The sequence below is a fragment of the Aphelocoma coerulescens genome, chromosome 18, assembly GCF_041296385.1.
Source record: "Aphelocoma coerulescens isolate FSJ_1873_10779 chromosome 18, UR_Acoe_1.0, whole genome shotgun sequence".
NCBI classification, from domain to species: Eukaryota; Metazoa; Chordata; class Aves; order Passeriformes; family Corvidae; genus Aphelocoma; species Aphelocoma coerulescens.
This window is the reverse complement of record NC_091031.1, coordinates 997683-1022786: the sequence shown is the minus strand read 5'-3', so window position 1 is coordinate 1022786 and position 25104 is coordinate 997683. Positions and strand designations below refer to the sequence as shown.

General features: G+C 64.1%; 2 protein-coding genes across 8 annotated transcripts in view; one reads left to right on the top strand and one right to left on the bottom strand.

The window, feature by feature from the left end:
* Positions 1-869: 869 nt before the first annotated feature.
* Positions 870-10163, top strand: AATK (apoptosis associated tyrosine kinase). The gene is made up of 13 exons (XM_069032692.1): positions 870-975; positions 1910-2051; positions 2878-2957; positions 3072-3190; positions 3695-3782; positions 3887-4020; positions 4677-4760; positions 5413-5553; positions 5679-5828; positions 5909-8993; positions 9115-9283; positions 9482-9718; positions 9899-10163. Exons 1-13 carry the CDS (start codon positions 931-933, stop codon positions 9925-9927), a joined length of 4503 nt encoding a protein of 1500 aa, XP_068888793.1. The 5' UTR covers positions 870-930; the 3' UTR covers positions 9928-10163.
* Positions 10164-11867: 1704 nt separating this feature from the next.
* BAIAP2 (BAR/IMD domain containing adaptor protein 2) overlaps positions 11868-25104 on the bottom strand; it is a 39764-nt gene continuing 26527 nt past the window's right edge. For 2 of the 7 annotated variants that reach the window (XM_069032693.1, XM_069032698.1), the window contains 8 exons: positions 23412-23564; positions 21767-21994; positions 20941-21142; positions 20313-20514; positions 20153-20221; positions 19803-19965; positions 18153-18187; positions 11868-13879 (listed from right to left, as the gene is read on the bottom strand). In XM_069032693.1, coding sequence (XP_068888794.1) covers positions 13810-13879; positions 18153-18187; positions 19803-19965; positions 20153-20221; positions 20313-20514; positions 20941-21142; positions 21767-21994; positions 23412-23564 — 1122 coding nt within the window. In that variant the 3' untranslated portion in view covers positions 11868-13809. Of the gene's footprint in view, positions 13880-15799; positions 15848-16464; positions 17672-18152; positions 18188-19520; positions 19620-19802; positions 19966-20152; positions 20222-20312; positions 20515-20940; positions 21143-21766; positions 21995-23411; positions 23565-25104 lie in introns of those variants that run through there. The other 5 variants (XM_069032699.1, XM_069032695.1, XM_069032696.1 and 2 more) reach the window with 5 other exon arrangements.

The following is a 25104-nucleotide window of genomic DNA, read 5'->3' as shown; positions in this document are numbered from 1 at the left end:
TGCCACGAGCATCCCCGAGGGGCTCGGCACGGGCTTGGTGACCCAGGGAGGGACCACAGCCCCTGTGGGGCTCTGTGCCTGGGTCACGGTTGAGCACAGGGCACCTGTCCCAGCCGGGCACCGCGGGGCTGTGGGGGTCTCCGGTGACCGGCTCTGCTGGCAGAGCCACGACCTTCTGGCTGCTCCCACCACAACGGCGCTGGTTGTTTGGGCAGGCTCCGGGCGGAATAGTAATGTGGCAGCTGCAGCTGGCAGCGGGGCCTGCTGGGGATGGGCAGCTGCGACGCGGCCACCACCACTGCCACCATGGCCACCGTGTGCCCTGCCGCCCCACGGGACACCGCACAGCTGGAGTGGGGTGGCGGGTGCTGGGATTTGGGGTGTGCTGGTGCCCAGAGGATGCGGTGCCCAGCCAGAGCAGCCATGTCCCTTCCCCATGCCCAGTGGCCCAGTGTGGGGCTCATGGGACTAAATTCCCGTCTTTCCAGCTCCCACAGGTGCAGTGTCCCGCCAGCCTTGGGATGCCACCACGCCGTGGCCAAACCCACTGAGGGGCAAACGCAAGGGCTGGCGCTCAGCTGGGTGGGGGTGCCTGGGACCCTTGAGCTGGTACAGCCCCTCTCCACGGGGTGTCATTGCCCCCCTGCATCCATGGAGACCATGGGGGGGGCACGCAGACACTGGGACCTCCGCCCGCACCGAGTGCTCCCTGCCAAAGCCTCTGTGAGCCCTGGTGTGCCCCCACATCCCAGGACCCCCACCGAGGCAGGACCCCCTGGCACAGCCTGACCCCTCCCTGGTGCCCCCAGCCCCCTGCCCTGACCACCTCGTGTCCCCACAGACGGCACCCCCCTTAGTGAGCTCTCCTGGTCCTCCTCGCTGGCCGTTGTGGCAGTTTCCTTCTCGGGGCTCTTCACCTTCATCTTCCTCATGTTGGCCTGTCTGTGCTGCAAGAAGGGGGACATTGGCTTCAAGGTGAGCTGAGGGGCTGGGGGTGGGTTCTCCAGACCAGGGCGGGGGGTTCTTCCCAGGGACCTGTCAAGGGATGGAGGTGTCCGGAGGTTCCCGGGGCAGAATGTCCCGGCTCAGGACAGCAGTGCTTGGAGGGAGTGGTTCAGCCCCTCACTGCCGGCCAGGGGCTGCGGGGCTCAGCACACTGGGGGTTGTATCCTGGATGCCAGCTCCTCAGAGCAGGGATCTGTGGGGTTCAGGATCACTGGGGGTCGTATCCTGACCCATCCATGCTCCCGGCTCCGTGCCGGGCCAGGCCACGCCATGGTTAAGGGCCCGGTCCCACCCGCACACCCCCGAGGGTGGGAGGCACCCTGACCTCACAGGCACAGAATGTGCCGAGAAAACGCTTTTTCCCTAATTGCTGAGATTTTTGTGGAGGCTTGTGGCGCCCGCGGCGGGAGGGGGTCAGGCTGGGGGGACACGCCGGGTGTTGTGCAACGTCCCACACCGCTGGAGCACCTCGCCGTGCCGGGGGGGACAGTGACCCCCTGGTGCCCCCGCACTGGGTATTTAGGGGCGCGCGGCCCGGCCGGTGTCCGGCAGGACGCGGCGCATGGCACGCGGTGGCACATGGCACACGGTGCGGTGCTGGGGGTGGCGGCAGCGCCATGAGGCACAGCTTGCCAGGGCGAGATGTTCACCGTCGCCTACCTGCTCGCCCGGGCAGCTTTTGGGAGCCGGGGGCTGCCGGGGTGGTACAGACAGGTAACGGGATGGGTGGTGGGGAGCGGGTGCCTTCCCCTGTGGGGGAAGGGTGCTTTGTAGGGCGGGTGGGATTTCGGGGCCCCCATGAGCCCATGGGGGCAGAGGGGTGTGTGGGGCACTGCCAGCAGCGGGGAACCCACGGGGTCAGCTGTCTCCGCTCGGTGTGTCACCCCCTGCACCCCTGAACCAGGAGTTTGAGAACGCTGAGGGGGACGACTACGTGACAGAGCTGTCGGCCCAGGGCTCGCCGGCCCCCCAGCATGGCCCCGAGGTCTATGTCCTGCCTCTCACCAAGGTGTCCCTGCCCATGGCCAAGCAGCCGGGGCGCTCAGGTAAGCCAGGGTGAGGGCAGGTCCCCTGTGTGCCGCCATTGGGGGTCTCTCGTCACAGGGCACGGGGTGAGGTGGGGATGCTGGGTCTCCCCTGCTGTGGAGGGACAGCTCCAGCAGAGCCCTGGCAAAGGACAGGCAGCCGAGGTCCCTGGGAAGTGCTGCAGGGTCCCCCTGTGCAAGGGTCCCTTGTCCCTGTCCCCAGGCACGTGTGTGTCCCAGTCCCAGCCCAGGGGAGCAGCGCTGGGGTGGGACAGGACACAGGCACCCTCAACGGTGACATCCACCAGTCCTGGTCCCGTGTAAACAAGCCCGTGAGTGGGAGAGGAATGTGGGGGGTGCCTGGTTGTGCCCCCTCCGTCCCCTTGTCACTCCCTGCCCAAAGAATGACCACAGTGGGGAGGGCAGAGAGGACCAACAATGGCCCCATTGCTGCCTGCCCTTGGCACGGGCTCCAGAGGGGCCGGACTGTGCCGGGGGGGGGGCTGGGAAGGGGCTAAATGCCAGCACTGTGCCGGGCTCGGCTCTGCACATCCTGCGGAGGAGAAGGGGCAGGGAGCCAGCTCTGCTGCCATCCCATTTGGGGACACTGATACCCCACGTCCCCTGCTTGTGGGAGGATGCATGGAGAAGAGGATGCCTGGGATGCAGGATTCCTGGGGATGGATGCTCTGGAGCATCCTGGGGCAGCAGAGGGCCTGGCACCAGGTGGCACGGTGAGGACAGCTGGGCTCGGCTGGGACTGGTGGGGAACATAGGCAGGTGGGCAGGGGGATGTGTGGCAGGGGGGCAGGGGGACATGCGGGCAGCTGGATGGGCTCTGTTACAGTGCAGCTCCTCAAGTCGGCGGACCTGGGGCGGCAGAGCCTGCTCTACCTGAAGGAGATCGGGCATGGCTGGTTTGGCAAGGTGAGCCCAGGGCCAGAGACCCCCGGACACCCCACCCCGGTGGGATGCGGGGCCCCGGCTGTGCCAGGGGGGCTCGGGGTGTGGATGGAGGGACGAGCCTGTCCCTCGCCCCAGGTGTTCCTGGGGGAGGTGAACTCGGGCATCAGCAGCACCCAGGTGGTGGTGAAGGAGCTGAAGGCGAGTGCCAGCGTGCAGGACCAGATGCAGTTCCTGGAGGAAGCGCAGCCCTACAGGTACCTCTGGGGTCACTCCACAGTGCTGGGAGCGGGGATGCTGTGGGGTGGGGGCACATCCACTCTGTGCCACCTTCAGCTGCTGAGCAGAGCTGTGGCTGCCCCTTGGAGGTGCCACCTGAGCTCTGGGGCAGCACAGCTCTGTCCCTACATCGTGGCAGGACCGGGGCCGTGTGGAGCCGCTGGCTGTGGCATGGGGCAGCAGTGAGGTCATGGGCAGAGCTGGGCCAAGGGTGAGGCACGGGGCTGCTCCTGCCCCAGCACAGCTGAACAAATGTCCCTTTGTGACACATCCCGGGCGCTGGGACGTGCTGGTACCCGCTCCCGGCAGCCCCTGTGTCAGCCCCGGTGCAGGCAGAACGATGGTTCCTGGGGGACTGGTGCCATGCCCCTGGCACAGGAAGGGCGATGGTTCCCGGGGTGCTGCCACCAACCCTCCCACCCCAGTCCCAGCACAGGCAGGGCGATGGTGCCCACACGCCCCCGTTGCTGTGCCCCACACAGAGCCCTCCAGCACACCAACCTGCTGCAGTGCCTGGCCCAGTGCGCCGAGGTCACCCCGTACCTGCTGGTGATGGAGTTCTGCCCGCTGGTGAGTGCCTGTGCCCCCGTTCCCCCAGTGCCCCCGGGGGTGCTGGGCACGGCCGAGCCCCCGCAGCCCAGTGCCGCGGAGGGTGACAGTGGCACTGCCCGCAGGGTGACCTGAAGGGGTACCTGCGGAGCTGCCGGGGGGCCGAGGCCATGACCCCGGACCTGCTGACCCTGCAGAGGATGGCGTGCGAGGTGGCCTGCGGTGTCCTGCACCTGCACAGGAACAACTACATCCACAGGTAGGCTGGCCTGGCGCTCCGGGGAGAGCTGGGGAGGAATGCGGGGTCTGGATGGGAGGGTTCCCAAGGTGCCGATGTTCCTGCCCCACCACTGCTCCTCCTGCCCAACAATATCCTGGTGCTGAGTGAGTTGCAGACAGAGACTCCAGCATCAGTGATTTTGTTGAGGAGGGGGTGCGCTGCCATGGGGGGCCACCGGAGTGTCCCCACCCGAGCCTGGCTCTGCAGGTGAGTCCCCACGAGGGTGCCCGAGTTGTGGGAGTGGGACATGGGGCCCCCAGCTGTGCTGGAGAGGGACTCCCTTAGGGCAGCCCGGCCTCGGTGGTCCCTGCAGCAGCGGGGGTCTCGCCCGTGCCCCGGCTGCATGACCCGCCCAGTGCCGGAGCAGCCGCCCGGGAGCCCGGCCCCGTCCCAGGGCTCGCGTTGCCCGGGAACAGCCGCCTTCTGCTTGGCTCGGCGTGTGACGGATGGACGGACGGACAGCGGCGCAGCTGGGGCCGCGCAGGCATTCCTGCTGTGCACTGGCAGCCGCGTTATCGGCACGCCCGGAGCCGGGCAGGGAACGGCCCCACCGCCGCACGGTCGCCCCAGCCGGGTCCCCGGCGGGTGCCCCCCGAGCTCTCGGTGCCCGTGACAGCTCCGGGTTTGCTTGGCAGCGACCTGGCCCTGCGGAACTGCCTCCTGACCGCCGACCTCACCGTGAAGATCGGGGACTACGGGCTCTCACACTGCAAGTACAAAGTAAGGCTGGTCGGAGGGAGGAGGGGGCTGGGGGCCGCGTGTCGGGACCCCGCAGTATCCCCACGTACGCCCACCCTGGCACAGACTGTAATGAGCCTTACCCCCAGCCCACATCCTTCCTCCCCAGCCGTGTCGGGGCACCCCTGCGTTTGCTGGTGTGCAGGGGGGTTCAGACCACCCTGTGAGGGACCCTTGGTGCCACCCGGTGCCCCCCTCTAGGACGAAAGAGGGTTTTTTCCCCCTTGAGTGCCCCAGCCCCCACCCAATGGGGTGACACTGCCTGGGCTGGTCTGGACGTGCCCCTCTGCCAGCGACAGCTCCCTGCAGGCAGCTGCCAGCACAGCCTGGGGTTCCCCACCCGTCCATTTGTGTCTCTGCCCTGCTCCAGTTTGCCCACAGCTCCTGGCAGAGCTGGGATTGCCAAACTGGAGGTCTGGAGGGGCTCGGATGGGGCAGCAGAGGGGCAGAGGTGGGAAGGAGGGGAGGAAACAAGGGACAGTGGGTGCCAGGAGAAGAGCAGGACAGGCTGGGGACAGACCTGGGGAACTAAGGGGCATGGGGGGCAGCGATGGAGAGTGGGGATGCAGGGGGGGGTGGTGCCGCGGCATGGCCGGTCCCTGACGCCATGGATTGACGTTCTCTTCTCGTACTGACCCTGCACACTTGGCAGGACGACTACTTCGTGACGGCCGACCAGCTGTGGGTGCCGCTGCGCTGGATCGCGCCCGAGCTCATCGATGAGGTGCACGGCAACCTGCTTGTGGTGGACCAGACCAAGGCCAGCAACGTCTGGTGAGCAACTCTGGGGGGCACAGGGGCCTGCAGCCTCATGGGATACATCAGGGTGGTTTTGGGGCCAATGGTTGGGGGCGGGGTGGGGGTCTCCCTGCACCCCCAGCATGGCGCCGTGCCCGCAGGTCGCTGGGCGTCACCATCTGGGAGCTGTTTGAGCTGGGCAGCCAGCCCTACGACCACTACTCCGACCGCCAAGTGCTGGCCTACGCCATCAAGGAGCAGCAGCTGAAGCTGCCCAAGCCCCAGCTGAAGCTGTCGCTGTCGGAGCGCTGGTGAGGAGCCCGAGCCACCCCTCCCCTGCCCCGCGGCGCGGGCGGGGGGCCGGGCTGACGCTGGCCGCTCCCCACGGCAGGTACGAGGTGATGCAGTTCTGCTGGCTGCAGCCTGAGCAGCGCCCCACAGCCGAGGAGGTGCACCTGCTGCTGTCCTACCTGTGCGCCAAGGGGGCCACAGAGGCGGAGGAGGACTTCGAGAAGCGCTGGAATTCCATGAAGCCCAACGGCAGCGCCAGCGGCAGCCACCACGGCCCCGAGCTCTCGTCCTTCCCGCTGCTGGAGCAGTTCTCAGCCGACGGGTTCCCCTCAGACGGGGACGACATCCTCACTGTCATGGAGACCAGCCATGGCCTCAACTTCGAGTACAAGTGGGAGCACACCAAGACCGAGCACTTCCAGGCCCCCCTGGGGTCCCTGAGCCCCAGCAGTGCCGCCCGCTACCACGACCTCTATTACCCGGCCACGACGGCAGGGCTCAGCCTGGGGGTGTCCCCGTCCTGCTACGAGTGCAAGGCGTCCGGCTGCCCCGGGGTGCCGGTGCCCGGCGTGGTGCCCATACTGGGCGCCCACAGCCCCTCGCTGGGCAGCGAGTACTACATCCGCATCGAGGGCCCCGGCGAGGGCAGCGCCGAGCTGGACTACGCCATGTGCACCTACAGCCCGGCGGGCGAGCGCGGGGCCCTGCGCGCCCCGGCCTGCTGGAGAGCCCAGGGCGGCCGCAGCGGCGGCACCTACGACTCCGACGGCAGCCCCACCGTGTCCCTGAGCATGGAGCCGCTGCTGGGCCACGCGCCCGCGGGCGAGGGCTCCTGGGAGTGCGCCGAGTACTACCCCTACCCCTGCCCCGGGCAGGAGCCGCGGGGCTACGAGCCGACCCCCAGCCACGGGGCCGAGGGCTATCTGCTGGCGGAGGAGCCCCCCCAGCCGGGCAGCCAGGACTGGCCCGTCCCCGCCTTCCAGCCCGGTGTCTTTGCCGACCCGCTGGGCGTCTCGCCGTCGGGGAACTGCGCCTACAGCCCCCCGGGGTACGGGGGGACTCCGGGCCCGAGCGGGGTCCCGCCGGACTGCGTGGCGCTGGAGCTGGGCGAGGACAGCCCCCCCAGCGCCCCCCACCCGCCCGGTGCCAGCCCCCCGCCTCAGCGCCATCCCTGGGCCTCCAACAGCTCCTCCAACAACAACATCGGCAGCGGCAGCCCCCGCGAGCCCCCGGCCGGCGACAGCTGGTGCTACCGCCGCATGATCACCTTCCGCGGGCTCATGGCCAAGCCGCTGGGCACAGTGCCCCGCGGGCAGCCCCAGCTCGGGGGGTCCCCGCCGGGACACGACTTCCTCCGCCCGCGGCAGGATCAGCCCCCCGCCATGGCCGGCGGCTCCTCCTCTCCGTGCCGCTCGCCCTCCCCGCGGCGGCAGGCCTGGCACGGCCGTGACTCATCACCGCCCTGCGGCCCCGCGCAGCCCGGCACGCTGGCGGGCAGCCCCGCCGCGCCCTGGGGCCCCGCCGCGGCCCCGCCACCTGCGCCGGGGGCCCCGCGCGATGCCCAGCCTGAGGGGAGCTCGGCGGCGGGAAGCCCTGCCCGCAGCCCGCTGGCCCCCGCCGCGCCGGGGCCGGGGGAGGCCGCCCCCACCATGGCTGGCACGGCCGCCCCGAACCCCGGCCCCCCCGGCGAGCCCGGCGCAGATGGCGCCCAGCCCACACCGGAGCCCGCCGAGGCGCCCGCGCCGGTGCCCGCGGAGGCCGTGGCCGAGAGCGGCGCCTGTGCCGCCGGCGACGCCGACCGGACGCCGGACAAGACGTTCTCCAGCAGCAGCTTCCCCAGCGTGGACGAGGGCAGCGACGAGGACACGGCCGAGCTGACCTCCGGCGTCTTCACCGACTTCTCCGGGGAATACACGGAGCGGGCGGAGGCGGCCCCGGCGCTCAGGTCCCTGCAGAAGCAGGTGGGGACGCCGGACTCGCTGGAGTCGCTGGACATCCCCTCCACGGCCAGCTCCTGCGAGGTGCTCAGCCCCGGCGCCTTCGCGCCCGCCGGCCAAGCCCGCGCCCTCGACAGCGGCTACGACACCGAGAACAACGAGTCCCCCGAGTTCGTCCTTAAGGAGCCCCACGAGCCCCGAGAGCCCGAAGCCTTCAGCCAGCTGGGGAAGCCGCCCCCGGGGCTGCCGGGGGGCGAGGGCGAGGCTCCGGGCCCTGAAACGCGGCTGCCCAGTGCCCCGGGGGCCGAGCTGCCCGGCCTGGCCGAGAAGAGCCCCTACCGCGACTCTGCCTATTTCTCCGACTGCGACGCCGAGGCCGAGCGCGGCCACAAGGACGAGGGGGACAGCGATGGGTCCCGCACGCCGGAGGCAGAGGAGGGTCCTCGCTCCCCTACGCAGGACATAGGACGAGGAGATGACCCGCTGCACCCGCCGGGGGCACCCGGCAGCCCCCCGGCAGCGCCTGGCGTCGCGGTGGCAGTGCCCACACCAGCGGCGGTGGCTTTGGAGGGGGACTGGGTGGGGACAGAGGCCGGGAGCGCACCGGAGCAGGCACCTGGCACCGAGCAGAGCCCCGCTGGCACGGGGCTGGTGCCGGGCAGCCCCCCGCGCCCTGACACAGACACCTGTCCCCCGGGCTCTGTGACCCCCAAGACTTTCCTCTTGACCCCGGTGCCAGTGAGCCCTGGGGAGCCATCGGCTGTCGGAGGGACCTGCATGCCCGAGGGCGTCCCTGGACTTGGGGGAGCCACAGTGGGGGACAAACAGACTGCGACCCCCACGCTGGGGCTTGGGGACCTGGGCCTGCCCCTGGAGGGGACTGGGGCGGGTGATGCACCAGGGGGTCCCAGCACGCTGCTGCCTGGGGGCAAATCCCCCCCGGGTCTCTCCCCGCCCCCGGCTGCCCCCGAGCGCCGTGAGGAGCCAGAGGAGGAGGAGGAGGACACAGAAGACAGCGACGAGTCGGACGAGGAGCTGCGCTGCTACAACATCCAGGAGCAGAGCGAGGAGAGCGAGGAGGAGCCTGCAGCTGTGCCCATCGTGGTGGCCGAGAGCCAGAGTGGCCGGAACCTGCGCAGCCTCCTCAAGATGCCCAGCCTGCTGTCCGAGGCCTTCTGTGAGGACCTGGAGCGCAAGAAAAAGGCTGTCTCCTTCTATGACGACGTGACCATCTACCTCTTCGACCAGGTGGGTGCCCTGTGGGGGACAGAGCCGGGTGCTGGGTACGGTCCCACGGCATTTTGGTGGTGAGAGCCATCTCTAGCTGTGCCCCCAGTGAGGTTCCTTCCTGCTGTTTCCCCATCCTCAGGAAAGCCCCACGAGGGAGCTGGCTGAGCAGAGCTTCCCGGAGCCCACCCTGCCTTCAGGGCAGCCCCCCTCACCTTCGGGGCAGCCCCCTGCCAGTGGCAGCCCCCCCAGCCCCACGGACAGGCTTGGAGCCTCTGACGACTCCTCAGATGGCAACGCCTCGGAAGAGAGTAAGAAACCAGGAGCTCATGGGGCTCCCACAACTGTGGGGTGGTGGGAGAATAGCGGTTATGGGATGATGGGGAGGCAGTTATCGGGTCATGGGGACAGTGGTTATGGGATGATGGGGGGCCAGTTATGGGGTGATAGGGTCAGAGGTTATGGTGGAACCCTCGCAGTGGGCTCAGCCCCCTCACTCTGTATCCCAGGTGGTGGCTTTGAGTGGGATGACGACTTCCCGCTGATGCCAGTGAAGCCGTCCTTGGTGGCCTCGCTGCCGGGGACGCCGGCGGAGCCCCCCGCGGCCGTGCCCGCCCTGCCCGCCCTGGTGCCGGCGCAGAAACAGGTGCTGCCCATCCAGTTCTCCCGGTTCACGGTCTCACCCGCCCCGGTGTCCCGGTTCTCCATCACCCACGTCTCCGACTCGGACATGGACTCCATAGGAGGTGAGTCCCCCTCGGGATGCTGCCCTGTGGGTGCCCAGGACTGTCCCTGCTGGGAGCTGCCATGTCCCAGAGCCATGGGACACCCTGTCCTTGTGCCCCGTGGGGACAGTGACCCCTGCGAAGGGCCGGGTGTCCCGAGGGGGGCCGGGACCCTCTCATGGCTCTCTCTGCTCGTTGCAGGCAGCAGCGAAGACGGCGACCGGGAGTGAGCCCGCCGGGACACAGCCGGCATTGCCCCGGCACCAGGGCGGCGCAGGACGGCGGGGCTGGCGCGGGGGCCGCCCGTGGGCTCCCAGACCCCGCTGGGCAGTTTTTAGGCAGATTTTATCGGAAGGAACTCGTTTGCTGCTTCGAGTGGGAGCGGGGCCGGCACGGCCCCCGCGGGGCCAGGCGGTGGGTGACGGTGGCGGCCGTGCGCGTGTGCGGGTGGCTGTGAGCGTGCGTGTAAAATAGACACTTATATATATATATATATACATATATATATATAAATTATAGCGTTTCAAGGGTAGTGCCCTGACCTTGCTAACATTTGCCGAGTGTCCCCCCCAGTGAAGTTCCCCCTTGGCTTCTTGCCCACATGTGCTCCCCGAGGCGGTTTGTCCCCACACCCCTTCTCCCCCGGGCTGTCCCCTCCCTGTGCCATGTGCTCAGTCTTGCACCTTGTGGCGGCTTGGCTGTCCCACAGCTGTCCCACAGCTGCCCCACAGCTGCCCCACGGCTGCCCCAGAGGCACTCCATGACATTCCTGACCGAGGGGCCACTGGCTGCTGCCACTCTGGATGTCACTCCCCGTGCCAGGGGTGCCACTGGCTCGCCAGAGTGGTCCCCATGGCTTTGGAGCTCCCCTCCCTTGGTTTGCAGGGATCAGTCCCAGCTGGGGACCCTGGGGACTGGCGGAACCCTTGTCCATTGTAGCGGGGATCCACATGTGGAGGGCTGGTTGTGGGGGGAATATCCCCCACCAGGACCCGCCATCCTGACTATTTTTGTATTTAAACAAAATGATTAAAAGACCCCAACCCCAACCCCACCCCAAAACCAAAACTTGCTGTTGACTGAACTCACATTGACGCGATTTTAAGTTATTGCTGCCAAAGAGACATATGGGGGAGGGGGGGGGAGGGGGGCGCGCTCATGGTTCTTTGTTCCTTTTTTTTTTGTTTGTTTGTTTTTTTATTTTTTTAATTCATTCGAGGCTTAGGATAATTGTGCAATTCCAGCTTCCGGAAGGAAATAGAAGTAAGCGGAGCTGAGCGAAACCTTGAATTCAGGGCTGATTCCTTTTGGGGTCTATAGACCAAACCCTGAGGTGAGAAATGTCCCCCCTGAGCCCCCACCCCTGTCCTGGCTCCTGTGTAGGGGGATGAGGGCACACGGGTGTCCCCGTGCAGGGACACGTGCACAGACAGCGCCCATGTAGGATGGGGCTGGTGCCAGGGGTTCTGCTCCATGCCAGAGGATGATCCCACCCTGGGCTGGACACAGCTCTGGCACCAGGACCCACGGGATGAGTGTGTCCCCACCCCAGCCTGGCACTGCGATGGCCCCCAGCCTGGTGCTGGTAGACTTGTCCCCACACTTGCCCACCCTTCTCCCACCCACTCCCACGGCCAGCCCAGCCCAGCCTGGAGCTGTATCCCAGCTGGAGCGCCCTCGGTGCTCAGGAGGCTGCTGTGGGGGGCCAGGGGCTGTTCCTCCATCCAGGGCACAGCCATGGCCCAAGGAGACCCCAACTCCAGCCCCAGGGTGGCCATGCCACCCCATACCCCCCACTGCTGGTTCCTCCCCCTACTAAGCAATTAGGGCTTTATTTAAGTGTTTTATTTAAGCCCCCACCCCAATTCTCCGAAGCTCTTTTCTTACCCTTAACAACAGGGGGGCCACCCCTGCACTGACCTGGGGTGCAGCACCCAGGGGTGCTGCCCATGCAGGACTGGGATGCTCCCGGGATTCCATTCCCGCAGCACCCACCCTCCTACCCCGATCCCCCCTTCCCTGCACCCCCCAACACCACGGGGGGGTTTGCTCACCCCCCGCTCCCCCTCGCACCCAGGGGTGCTGGCCCAGCCCCCACCCCACACCCCGGGTTTGGTCTATGGCGCCGCAGGTCCCGGCTCCGGAGGGTGGATGAGGACAGAGCTGTGGCTTGGGTAACTTTTTTAATAGAAAGGCTCTTCTTACATGGTCTATTTTCTCAATACGGGTCATAATTGCTGTATTTTTTATCAGTGCTGATTTCCATACAGCTCCCAGCATGTGTGTCAAATCTCATCGGGCCAATAATAAAGTTTTTAAAATATCTTAAGCCGTTTCCTGCCCCGATCATTGCCCAGCACCCAGGATGGAGCCAGCTCGGGAGGGCCCCGGCCACGCTCCGGGGCCAGGCGGGAGCCTCTGGCCAGGGAAAACGCTGCAGGAGGGAGGGCTGGGGGAGGCTGAATCGCTCATAAATTACGTTTTCTCATAAAAAATTATTTCAGGTTACGTCTTGCAGGTGCCACCGAGCCAGGAGGTGCAGCGAAGCCCCCGGGGGCTGGCTGGAGCCAGGGTGGCAGCTTGGGGGGCCCAGGGGGACAGCCCCTGGCACGGGGGTGGAAGAGGACACCGCAGTGGCCAAGGGGACCCCAGGCCTGTCCCCACCCTGGGCTGTGACCACCAGCCCTCTCCCACCCACTGCCCCACACCCCAGCAGAGCTCTTTCCCTCGCCCCTGCCCTGTGTGGCCCCCACCCATCTGCTCCAGCCGTGGGAGAGGAAGAGGAGGCACGGGAGAGGAAAAGGAAGCACATCGTGGAGCAGGGAACCCTCGTGCAGAGCTGGAGCCTGGGCGGTCACAGGAGAAGCTGTTCCTGCAGTGGAGCTGGAAAATCCATTGGAGGGGACACGGGAGAGATGAGCCACCACATCCAGCTGGGACCAAGCCCCCTGGGCTGGGGACACTCTGTGCCTGGCCAGGTGCCCAGCCAAGCACCACTGCCCGGGCTGTGGGGACCAGGACGTGCTGCACCAGTGATCAGAAAGTGCAAAATCAGAAATACAACGGAAAAAGCAAAAACTCTGGGTTCAACCCCTCACCCATGGGAGACACAGTTCCTGCCTGGAAACCCTCTTCTCCCAGTTTTTGGAGCAAGGATGTGACCCTGGTCACTCAGGAGCTGCGGGAAGCGCTGCGGGAGCCACTTTGCTCGTGGGCACCCCCAGCACTAAGCTTAGCAAGTGTGTATATATATATTTTTATATATTTATCTCTATCTATCTCTCTCTCTCATGCAGCCCTAGGAATGGAGGAAGAGCAAACAGCCAAGCAAGAGGTCCGGATGGGAGCTCCCATCTGCAGGGAGCAGGGGCACCCCGGCCCCAGGCACCCCAAGGCTCGCTCACACACTGCCCTCACCTCCACAAGTGGTTTTTTCCTAGCTTATATTTTACAGCAGTACCGTACTTCCCTACCATATCCCGAGCCCTGGCGCAGCAGGAGCTCTGGGACCCGAGCTGACCCCGTCCCAGCGGGGGCTGCAGTGCTGGCACCCACTGCCCTGTCCCAGCCCGGAGCACAGGCTGGGCAGCTGGGGTCTGGTGGGAGCCTGGGAGCTGCCTACAGCTCCCACCATCCCCTGGCTTGCACAGGGTATCCTGGTGTCCTGCCTGGCCTCGGGGTCCCTCCCGTCTGGGCAGGGAGAGCAGGGGGACCGTGTCCCCTCTGCCATTGCTGCCCCACTGGAGCACTGTGAGCCCACGGAGAGTTGTTCTCCAGCTGAGCCCGTTTCTCCACCCACAGCAAGCTGCTGCTCAGCCTGGGAGCCACCCCAGCTCTGGGACATGCTGCTCTGACTCCGGGAAGTGCTGCCCCTGCGCTTGTTAGCACAGGCAAAGGACAGGTGACATGGCAGCGCTGTGACCCTCTGCCACCGAGGGAGTCTAGAGAAGAGAGAACTAGGGCACTAGCTTGAGCCTTTGGCTTTCAAAGCAGCAGGATTAATAAATTCCGCCTAAAAATTGAGTCCTGGGAAGCTGGACATGCAGTGGCGAGGATGAGGATGAGGAGGATGAGGAGGTGGCGAGTACCACATGGGCGCCAGCGCTCCCGGATCAGCTGATGAGCGGAGCTGAGCGGTCGTTCGTCACCGTTGGCTTCAGCTGGACGTTGGCAAAGGGGTTCCTGTGGAGGGAGAGGAAGAGGAAGGAAGAGTTAACGGGGGGTGGAGGCCTGGAGAGGACAGGGCACCGGCACAGCGAGCGGCGACTGGCGAGACCCTGGGACCAGCAGCGTTTGGGAAGGGGTTAAACTGGAAATGCTCTGCCTTGTGGAGTCCCCCAGCCGAGCTGCCCCCACTCCCTGAGCTGCCCCCACTCCTCGGCTCCTCTCCCAGCTAAGCCGTGGTGGGTCAGAGATGGGCCGAGCTGCAGTGGGATGTTCTCCTACCTCGCTCTCCTTCAGCCTAAAGCTGGGCATGCCACTGGGGGCCAGGGCTGCTGAGGCTGCTCCAGCCTCCTCCAAGGCTGGACTCAAACAGTTCCCATGGATGGGAGCACTGCGGGATCACCCAGCTCTGCACCGCGCTGCTCTGGGGAGCAGGGGGTTATGGCTTCACCTCCTGGCCACGGGCAGAGCTGGCGGCTCCCTGCAGAGCCCTGTGCTGCCTCTGGAGAAGTTAATATCCAAGAGGAAGAGTGTGGGACACTAAGGACACCTGGATGAGCTCGTCAGAGCCCAGAGAGGCTGACCTTGGGTTTCACCTACCTGGGGTGTCCCCAGCACCCTCCCGCTGCCATTGTCTCTTGGCCAGGATGGGGTACAAGGACTGCCTTGGCACGGGGAGCGGTCACAGGAGAAGGAGCCTTACCCCTCTCCAGGTCATCCTCTCTGTCCTCTCCCAGCAGGAGTTAATTCCAGGAGGGTGTGGGCAGCTCTGGGGGTCCCTCTGGCTGCCTGGGGCCATTGGGTCTGAACATGCACCAGGCAAGGAGCCACCAAGGAGCCCCCTGTCCTCCCTGCAGCCCCTTGGTCTTGTCTGCTCCCTCCCCAGGGAGCCACAGAATCCTTCTCCTGTCCCCAGTGGAAGCAATGGCCACAGCCCCCCACATCAGGCCCCCACAGCTTGGCTGCTGGCCGGTCACCCACCATTGGGGGCACAGCCCTGCTCCCCCTGACGTGGGTTCAGGTAAAGTGCTATGGTTACCATGTGCACCTGGACCGAGCAGCTTTGGGATGTCCCCAGAAGCTTTGGAATGTCCTCCCAGAGGAGAAGGAAGATGCTGGGACCTCCACCCCTCTGGGACAGGCACTCACTGTCAGCCCCTGGCCCTCTCTCTGCCACCCCTCACCTCTCCACGTTCACTTTTTCTTTCCTTAAAAGATAAATGACTTTTGCTTAAAAATAGGGTAATTAATTTCACACCTAATTAATGCAGATGCTTAGATCACTTTCCCTCCCAGGAAGCCAAAATAGATTTTCAGGACTGGAGGGAGAGGAAAAGTTGCTTTGATGAGTCACCCGGGGCTCATTTAACTATTTCTGTACTGGCAGAGAAGAGCCACTGGGATGGAGCCTGCAGCTCCAGGGAAACCAGCTCATGGATCAAAGAGAAACGGGGAAGGGGCTCTCCAGGCTCTGCAGTGCCAGCGAGGAGGGTCTCGACTCCTGGGGAGGCTCCTGCATCCCGTCCCTGGGGCCAGGACGAGGAGGCTCCTGGGACGAGTCTACAACAAAAAAAGCTGCTCAAAAAACCTGCGGTTAGTGCGGACGTGCTCCGCCCCGCTGGAGCGGGCTGGGGACAGCGACGGACACCGGACACCTACAACCAAAGAGCTGGTTACGGAGAGCGGGGGAAGCGCAGGAGCAGCTCAGCATCCCGGGAAGCGCAGCCGCGGCAGCGGGGCGAGCAGCCGAGCAGCAGAGGCAGCCGGGGAGCCCCGGAGCTCCCGCCAGCGGGACGGGGACAAGCGGTGACTGAGGGAGGGGACGCGCTCGGCCGGGTGCAGCGGGAAGCAGAGCGGTGGCACCGTCCCCGCGCAGCCCCGCGGCGGCACCCGCTGCCCAGCGCACCCAGGGCTCGGCCCCGCGACACCGTCACTTACTAACTACGGGCAGGGGCACCTCAAAACCTGGCCACTTCAACATCGGGGCTGCAAGGGAAACAGAAGGCAGGTTGGAGGACACCGGGACGCTTGCTGGGAACAGAAGGTCGTGGTTAAGGAGAGACTTAAGGCCACGAGCCGGTGGCCACCCGGCTCGAGAGCCCGCTGGCCACCCCGCACGCAGCGCCGGCGGGCAGAGGAAACAGGAGGAAAAAGAAGAAAAAGGAGGAAAAGTCGTGTTTATTGAGTCGCTGGTGCTGTGAGGAAGGGAAGGAAGGGCACGGCCAGCCGGGAGCTGTGGGAGTGCAGTGGCCGGGCACGGCGGGGGCTACGGAAGGGAGGGGGCGGCTTCCTTCCCCCCGTGCCGGCCATCGCCGCTTTCCCACCGCCGGGAAAGCGCAGCCGGAGCCTTGGCATGCGGGAGCAGTAGCAGCATCACCCCCTCAGATGCTCAGGGACAGGGGACCCGGCCCTAAACCAGCTGTCGCTGCTCCCGTTCAGCGAAGCTGTTTAGAGCCGGCGGGGCTGGGCGCGCACAGGCAGCACCCGGCGTCCCCAGGGATGGAGCAGGGAACAAAAACATGGCCTGGGAATGCGCGGTGGGCGATGCAGGCGGTGAAGGCAGCACGCAGGCACGGCAGCCGAAAAAGACACCGAGGCCCAGCTCAATGCAATAAATAAAACTTTTATTCAAACAATAACTCAGTACAGGGCACAATTCTCTCTGGCTTTTAAAAAAAGGTTTTTCAGCACTTTACAATCTCCACACAGGCTTTGCTAGGCTGGGTTTGTGGTTTTTTTCCCCCTCTACATTCAGTCATTCATCGTGAAATATCCTGGGTTAAAAATCCTTAGCAAAATTCGGACATCGATGCAGGAGGGGCTCAGAACAGTGTGCCCGTAGGCGAGGAGATAACCCAAAAACTGGTCCGGGGGGGGTCTATTGCCAGCAATGTCCCAGTAAACAGGCAATGTCAGAGGTCTTAAAAATCACATCAGAAAAAAGCGTGAACAGCTTTGCAGTGGAGACGGCCACGGGCACTGGGAGGGCTACGGCCGGGCTAGTGCGGGAGCGGGACCCCCAGTGCGGGGTGGGAGCCCCCCGGGCACTGCCGAGCCCCCCACGGGGGCACAACACTCGCTCAAGCCCGGTTTGGGGATGCGAGCACGTCCTCGGAGCCCCAGCCCTAACGTGAGGTAACAATACCTTGCTACAAAAAATATATATATATATTTATAAAACAACCAGGAGTAACCCTTCCGGGGGGGTTCCCACGGCCGGCGGGACCCCAGCCCAGAAGCAGCCCTTTCCCCGGGGCGGGAGCTCTGTGCCATCCGCTTCTCCCAAAGCCACCGCGGTGGGATGGAAGCGGATCGGGCCGAGGGGGAGGCGCGGGGACGCTGCCCCCTCTCCGGGAACGGCATCCCGGGCGCGGGCATCCCGGATGCTCAGTAACAGTACGGACACCAGAGGCCATGCATATGTGATCCAGTCTGGGAGTTTGGTCCAGGCTCGTGCGGGGCGGCCGGCGCGGCCCCGGGGGGGACAGTGCATCGCTAACATCACACGGGAGGACAAACACCGGGTCCCACTAAGTGACAACTGCACCTGGGCTGTGAGCACAGACCTGGCAGCAGTTTCTGCTCCAAAAAGGCTTCAGAAACAAGGGCACTGTGAACACCAGGGAGGGGTGAGAAGCACCATGGTTTCCTTGAAGATCACAAGAGTTTCAAATCCAAAAGAAGTAGAGAAAGAGAAACGAAAAGGAAGGAAAAAAAAGGGGGGAAAGAAGCAGAAAGCTCTTCCAAGCAGCAAGGGGCCGCCGCGAGCCCAGGTGTCCTCACACCGTTGATACCAAACTGCCACTGCCGCTGCGGAACAAAGCACAGAGATGCCAGAGTGGCCGCGGGCAGCACCGAGCCGGGAGCCCAGCTCCCCTCACGGCACTGCGGGACCCACCACGGACAGGCGGCGAGCTCCGCCCAGCCACACGCCTGAGCTTAGCCCCAAGAGCGAGACGGGGCAGCTCCGAGGCAGAGGGGATGGAGAAGGTGCCAGGGACAGACCCTGGAGTGTGGGCTCTCCATGGCTTCACTATCCAGGCGTGAGCCCGGAGGAGGTCGGGAGACGCAACTCTCTGGAGGAGCACGAGGTTGGGGACACCAGGGCTGGCCCTGGGACCTGCCCTCCCTGGCTCCCCCCACTCTCACAGGTGAGACCTGGCCCCAACCCAGTCACTGCCAGTCCCCGGGGAGCCTGTGCAGGGACCCCTGTGGGGACACAGCCCCACGGCTTCGCCCACAGCCAACACCAACAGTTCGCAGGGAATGTGACAGGAAGGTGACATCTTACCTGCTGACGGACCTCGTCCCATAGTCATCGAGACCCTGTGGAGAGGAGGGAGGAAGCAGAGTGAGGGATGTGTGGGCTGTGCCTGCTCAGGTGCCACCGGAGGGTCACATGAACAAACCAAAGTGCATCAGGACCCAGGGCCAAGAGCTGATGCATTTGGAGAGGAAAGGGAGATATGGAGATGGTTGGAGTGGGATTCAGACAGCAGGGAGTGAAGGTCACCACTCTCTGTGGAATTTATCTGGTCAGACATGGAAAAGCGACAGCTGGGAGAGCCCTGCTCTGCCCTGCCCCTCCATGGAACAGAGCTCTGGCTGCTGCTGAGATGCTGAGACTGTTGGAAAGGGACTGCACAACTGAGAGACACCAGTGAAATGTTCTGTGGAAAGAGGGGTTGTCTGTATTCACTCCCACCAGAAACCCACAGGGTTTTGGACCATTTTCTCCGTTAGCCGGTGCTGAGCAGGCTTTGCAGGGAGGGACCGAGGGGCAGATGGGACCAGGCCTAGAGAACACCCCTCAAGGACATCCCTCCTTGAGCAAGGGCCTGCCCTGGGATATGACTGGAGCAGCTCTGCTCTCCATAACAAACATGGGACCACTCCAGGAAAGAGGGGCAGTCTCTGGCCTTGGAGCTGGCCATGCACCAGGGATCAGAGACCCACATTCCCACCTGCCCAGGAATGCTCCCAGTCACAAAATACCAACCCCAGCAGCAAATCCTGCTGGAAAATCCCAGCAAAACAGCAAGAAGTGGGGCTGTGCTTCCACCCCGCTCCCTGCATAGAGGACAGATCCCAGCTGACAAGCCCTGTCAAAGGGTCGGTGCTGACTGGCCGTTTCTCTCCTTCCTCATCCTCTTCCCGTCTGCCAGCACGTGATGCCAACGCAGCTCACCCCACTGAGCTCATTCTGGTGGGGAGAGCTCCACTACACCAGCAGCTCCTGGCTTACACTGATCCCATCTCCTTGTACATCCTCCCTGGCTTGTTATCCAAGAAGCCCTGGGCTTGCTTTGGACACTCTGGAATCCTGTCCAGGATCTGCCCCAGTGTCCCCACGGGACCGTCACCGGCTTGAATTGGCATGTGCCAGAGAAAACACTTCCAGCTGCCTGTGAGCAGCCTGTTTCTGGTGGGAGACTCCCATGGAGTCGGCAAGTGTTGTCCTTTGGGGGTTTACGGGGCCATTTTGTGCCACTGGCCCCGCGCCTTGCCTGTTCCTCCCCATCCATCGGCTCCCTGCATCCCTTCACCCCAGGACAGGTGCTCGGCAGGAGCAGGGCCCAGGCAAGGCACGTGGTCACCAGGCACAAAACAGCCAAATTTCCGTAAATCCCAAGGGAAACATTGCGAGCGTCGGACTTACAGCTGTCGACCTAGTGTAAGGCTTGTAGTGAGCGGAGGGTGCTTGGCAGAGGCCACTGGAATAGTCTTTAATTGCACACCCATAGGGCATTAGGTAGTCCTAAAACAACGAACAGAGGTTGGAGAGCCGCCCTCGGCACCCCCACGCATCCGCAGCATGGGAGCGCTCCCACTCATCCCATCCCAGCCACCGCAGCAGGCACTGTGCCCAGGGATTTGCTCCGGCATCCCCCATTCCTGAATCGTCCCCCCGGAGTGGGAGAAGCCGGCGGGAGACGCTCACCTGGGAGAAGGCGGGCACGGCCACGCTGTACGGCCGCTGCTTGAAGGTGTTGCCGCCCTGTGCCGGGAAGGCCTGGGAGGCCATGCCATAGTCCGGCGGCGGGATGGAGATGTCGTCCTTGTCCAGGAGGTTGCCGGTGCTGCTGCTCTTCCCCTGCTGCAGGCTGGGGGTCCCAGAGCAGAGGCGTCAGCTCCATGCAGAGACCCCCAGGCCACCCATCCACTCATTGCAAAAGCCACCCAGAGCCAGCAACCTGTCCACCCCCCCGTGCTGTGAGTTATTCCTCACAAGAATTCCTAATTCTCATCCCAAGCACACAGACTCCCCATCACCCAGCACGATGCTCCTACCTGGTGTGGACCCGCTCGCTGCCATCGTTGTCAAGGACCCGTGTGTAGGAGAAAGGAAACCAGCCCCTCCTGAAAGGCAAAGGTGGCGATGAAGCCAAACCCAGGTTTGTCCAGGGAGGATCCAGACGAGGCTGCTCCCGAGGACACCCAGCACACTCACATTTTGGTTTTCTCGCTCTCTCCGTAGTGCCAGCCGTCCCGGGCCTCGGGCACCAGCAGCGTGATGAGGTCGCCCTCCTTGAAGCTCAGGAGGGTGCTGTTATCCCCAGCAGCGTGCGAGAAAATCGCCTGCACCCTCGTCCGGCCGTTCCTCTCGAGCCCGGCAGCCATGGAGCTGGAGCGTGGCAGTGTCTTGTTTTCAGCTGGGGGAACAGAGACCAGTGGGTGCCCCAAGTTCTTGACCCCAGGGCCATCCCCAGGCACAGGACAGGCCCCCACTCCTCCTTATTTCAGCCCAGGTCGCATTAAAACCTTCAGTGTGACTCACACCTTCCCCCTGAACAAGCAGGATCAGACTTTGGCATCACCCACCAGCCACAGCAAAGGGAGCAGGTTCCCTGTGCCAGATTCCACATGATTTTCCTCCTGGAAATCCTGTGAAACCCCAGGGCAGAGCCCAGCTCCAGCATTTCCTAATGCCCAGGTCAAGAGGCACGAGCAGCGCTTGGCACTGAAGGGATGCTGTCGGTCACGGTCCCCTTCCCACCAGCACCCCCAATGACCATCCCCACACGGTCCCCTGGAGCAGAGCCAGCTCCGGGACCCCGGCAGCGAGGCCGGGGCCTCACCTGAGGCGTAGCTGTTTTTCGCTGGCACGTTTTTGCGAACTGGGAGTGTATTGGAGTAAGAGTCACTCAGCTGCTTCTGAGGCTGGGGAGGAGATAAAGATTTGGGCTGTGCTGGCTTCATCTCAGACCAGTGGTTGTACCCGTCGCTGTCAGGGCCTGAGACTCCGTTCATCACTGGCATGGCCTCCTGAGCCGACATGCGCTACGGAGAGAGGAGGGGAGGGGGACACGGGAGCGGCGTCATTAGGGCATCCCACTGCAGCTCCCCAGTGGGACACAGCCCCAGGGAGAGAGGCAGATCGGAGCTTCATCCTGTTGGGTTTAGTTCCCACCCAAACCAAACTGCTCTGGGAGGAGCAGTGGGGTCACCTCTATGGCATTTTACTGCTCTGAGCTCCCCTGCTGAGCTCCCCTGCTCAGCTCGTGCCCCCACATCAGGGGGACACTCTCTTCTGAAGGGTCCTTCATCCCATGGGTCACTCCAGGCCTTTCTCCCGCAGTTACTGGGGTACCTGGGTTCAGTCCCACAGTTCAGGGGCCAGCCTGGACAGGTGAGTCCAGCTTGTGGGTTCCCCAAACAGCCCCTGGGAGCCCCTGCTCTGCCAGAGCTCAGTGACTCCGGTGGGATGAGGCGGGACAGGCTGCCCGTCCCCACGTCAGGCTCCTTCCCACATCCCAGGATGGCACAGCACGGAGCTGCCCATCCCTGCATCAGTGACAGTCCATCCAAGGGCAACCTGCCGAGGACAGCGGTGACACCGGCCCGGGCTCGTCCCTCCGGCTTTGCTCAGAAGGGCAGGACAGCTTCCACCACAGAGATACTTACTCCTACAAAAGGTGCCAGCTCCGGGGGGACAGGGAGAGGTTTGGCACCAGGGATGGGGTCAGAGATGATGAGGTTGGACTTGGATGTGGACAGAGGGCTGGGCATAATGGTGCCATTGCTGCTGGCAGCCATCTGCTGCATCAGCTGTATGGCGCGGTCCGGGATCTTGTTGGGATCCGAGCAGGATTGCTGCCACAGCGGCAGCTTCTGCGTCAGCATCTCCTTCCCCTGCAAGAGGAAAATGAGGCATGAGGGCACAGGGTGCTCTACCCCCCTCCCTGGGCAGCACCACGTGGATCCAGGGCTGAACTGATCTGGGGTTGATCAATGACTCTGCATGGCACGGGCAAGATAACACACAGGGACATCCTGCTTCAGGATCTGATGGCAGCAGAGCCAGGAAGGTGTCATGAAGAATGGGAAGGAGGGAAGGAAAAGGTAATCCATCTCCCTGTCTTATTGCAAGATTTCCTGTGTGCAGCATCTCCAGGCTGCTGGGAGCTGGGCAGGGAGCCGGGCTCCACGTGGAGCAGGGAAATAAAACCTGCCCAAAAGGTTGGCAGGGCACAGCTGTGCTCCAGGCTGTCCCCACATCCCCAGGGGTCAGCTGCTTCTTTTGAGTGCTCAGCCCCAACAGCCTCCAGGCCCCTGTGCTGCATCCCAGCTCCACTGCTCCCTGCCTGCAGGACTGGCAGCCACCTGCTGCCATGCTCCAAGGGGGAAACAGATGGAGACAAACTTGTCTTTGTTCACTCAGAATGTACAAGCATCCCGCTGTGTGACTCAGAGGGGGAAGATGTCCCAACCTCCCCGAGGTCACTCCCCAGTGCAGCAAAGGGTGACCCCATGTCTCTGCTCTGCCTCACCTGGAGACAAAACGTGGTCCCGCCTACCAAAACCCCTCCAAATCCCATTTCAAAGTCCCTGCACGTTTCCCCAACATCAGCCATTGGGTCCAGCCTCATGATCCTGCGGAGCATCCTGCAGGCACCACGGGCAGCAGCAGGCTGGATACCCACCACGTTCTGGACAAGCCATCTCCAAAGTCTCTCCTGCAAAATCCCCCTCCGTGTGCTGCTGCAGCAAGTTTTTGGTTCGTTCTGCTGACCACCAGCCCTGGGGGGTATTTCCCCCTCCTGCACTACGCTCGCCAAGCCAAGCGTGGATCCAGCCTGTGGATGCGCCAGGACAGAGCTGACTAATCCCAACTCCCTCTGCTGCTCCAGTGCCAAGCACGGCGGTGACAGATGGCTGCTGTGAGCCACGGAGGGCGGTGGCGGGGAACAACCAGAACGGAGCACGAGGCTGCGGGAGCAGCACCGGCGCTCCCAGCCCTCGTCTGGATGGATTCTGCTCCAGACCGATGCGGGTGCTGCCGCTTCCCAGGCGGGCAGGGGGCAGCTCCAGCCCTGGTCCAGGAGATGTGGGCAGCCATGGGCAGGAGGGATTTGGAGCAGCTGCTCCTGCTGGGGCATCTTCCCCGGGGTCACCTGCTGGTCCATCACCCCCTCGGTCCCTCGGGCTGCAGGGGCTGCTCCAGCCGTGGCTTTTGGGATATCAGTCTGTTCTATGGGATGCAGCTTGAGCCGGGAGCATCCACCCAGCGATGGGGCAGCCAGGACCGGCTCCGGCGGGTCCGACTCACCTTGGCGTGGTAGGTGATGGCGCTCTTGGCCACCGCGCACTGTTTCTCCACCAGGAAGCAGAACCGTCTCCTCTCTTCCGTCAGGGCTGTCTTGTAGCCATCGGAGACGTAGTTTTCCAGCTCCCCTTGCTTGTTGCTGATGGCTTCGATGTACTGGAACAGGGAGAGGAGCAGGGAGGGGGCTGCCAGCACCGCTGCCCACCGAGCGCGGGGCAGGGCGCAGGCGGGGACCCCGGCACGGGACACACACGTGTGCCTGCTCAGCCCCCCCAGCCCGCCCTTACTCATCGGAGCCCCCCACGCAGAGGCGCTGACTCAGCCCGTGGGCTGCACGGGACGAGCTGTACCCAGCGGCCGCCCGCTCACCACCCGGGCTCGGAGGCGCTGGCGGGGGCCGGGGGCTGCCCCGATGGCCCGGGACTGGCAGCGGCCCCCGCAGCCCCCGGCTCGTCCCTGCCAGCGCATGAACCAGTGGCTCCCGGCCCAGGCTGAACGCCTCCGGCACCTCCCCTGCTGCCCGGGCTGTGCCGATCCCTGCCTGCTGCCGGGAAGGGGGGGCTGCAGCGGGGTGGCAAGCGGACCCCTCCAACACAGCCACCAGCGCCTCGAAAACTACCGGCAGTGCCTTCAGTCTGTATTTACCACAGGGGACACAGAGATGGTGCCAGGGCAGTGCCACACACTGGCACAGGACCCCCTGGCTGTTCCCTGGTGCCACACCCTGGACTGGCAGACACTGTGGCCCTGCCAGTGCCAGCAGCCGGAGGCTCCTCCACTGGCTCCTGCTCTCCCGACGTGATGGGTGCCAGCACGGCTGTGCCACGCTGGGCTCTGCCAGCACCACACCTGGCCCAGCAGCAGCACCCGGGCTGGGCTGGGGGAACCCGGCTGCTTCGCCCTGTGTGATGGAAAGGTGGCACAGGGGACTCCAGGGACCACAGGGCAGCACCAGCATCCCTGAACACAGAACACACAAGGGGCCCCCAGCTCCCTGACCGGGCCACTTCCTCCTCCCTTCATCCCTTTGGACACTCTCAGCTTCCACCTGCAATGTGGCACCAGGAGAGCAGCTCTGAGAGCAGCATCTCTCACCCCTCGCTGTCCTGCACTGTGACACCTCCTTGCCACCATCTCTTCCCTAGGACAGCGGCACCACAATGCTGGAAAGCCACAACACCCCCAGCCCAGGCAGGGCTGGACCTGCTTCAGGCAGCCCAAACTTCTCTGAGATGGGAATTAAACTGGAAATTCAGGGCCCAAAGCAGCTTTGCTGCTTCTTCACAGTTATCAGTTATTTTTAGCATGCTACAATATTTATTAGCAGACACATAAAATGGAGCAAACCAACAAAAGCAGCAAGATTCAGTGACATCCCAGACTTCAAAGGGGGATTATTTTGGGGCTCCCACCCTGCTCTGAGCACCCCCTGAGAGCAAACCCTGTGCAGGGCTCGTGCCGGAGCCAGAAGGTTTTGAGTCTCCCCACATGCACCAACCTGGGTGAGGGAAAGGGGGTCAGTGAGAAACAGATTAAAAACCCAGTTTGCAACCAACAACCCTGTCTCAAGGAGAATTCTTCCCTCCAGAATGAGAAAATCCAGTGCAAATGCCTGTGGTCAGGAAGAGAAATAAGCGGAGGCAACTGAGCTGATGCCACTGGGCACAGAAATGGAAGTGATGGAGGTTTTGGCATC

Coding starts and splice junctions, on each gene's coding strand:
- AATK (XM_069032692.1), top strand. CDS start 931: ATGTTGGCCTGTCTGTGCTGCAAGAAGGGGGACATTGGCTTCAAG. Junction 976..1,909: donor AGGGGGACATTGGCTTCAAG/GTGAGCTGAGGG, acceptor CCCCTGAACCAG/GAGTTTGAGAACGCTGAGGG. Junction 5,554..5,678: donor ACCAAGGCCAGCAACGTCTG/GTGAGCAACTCT, acceptor CCGTGCCCGCAG/GTCGCTGGGCGTCACCATCT.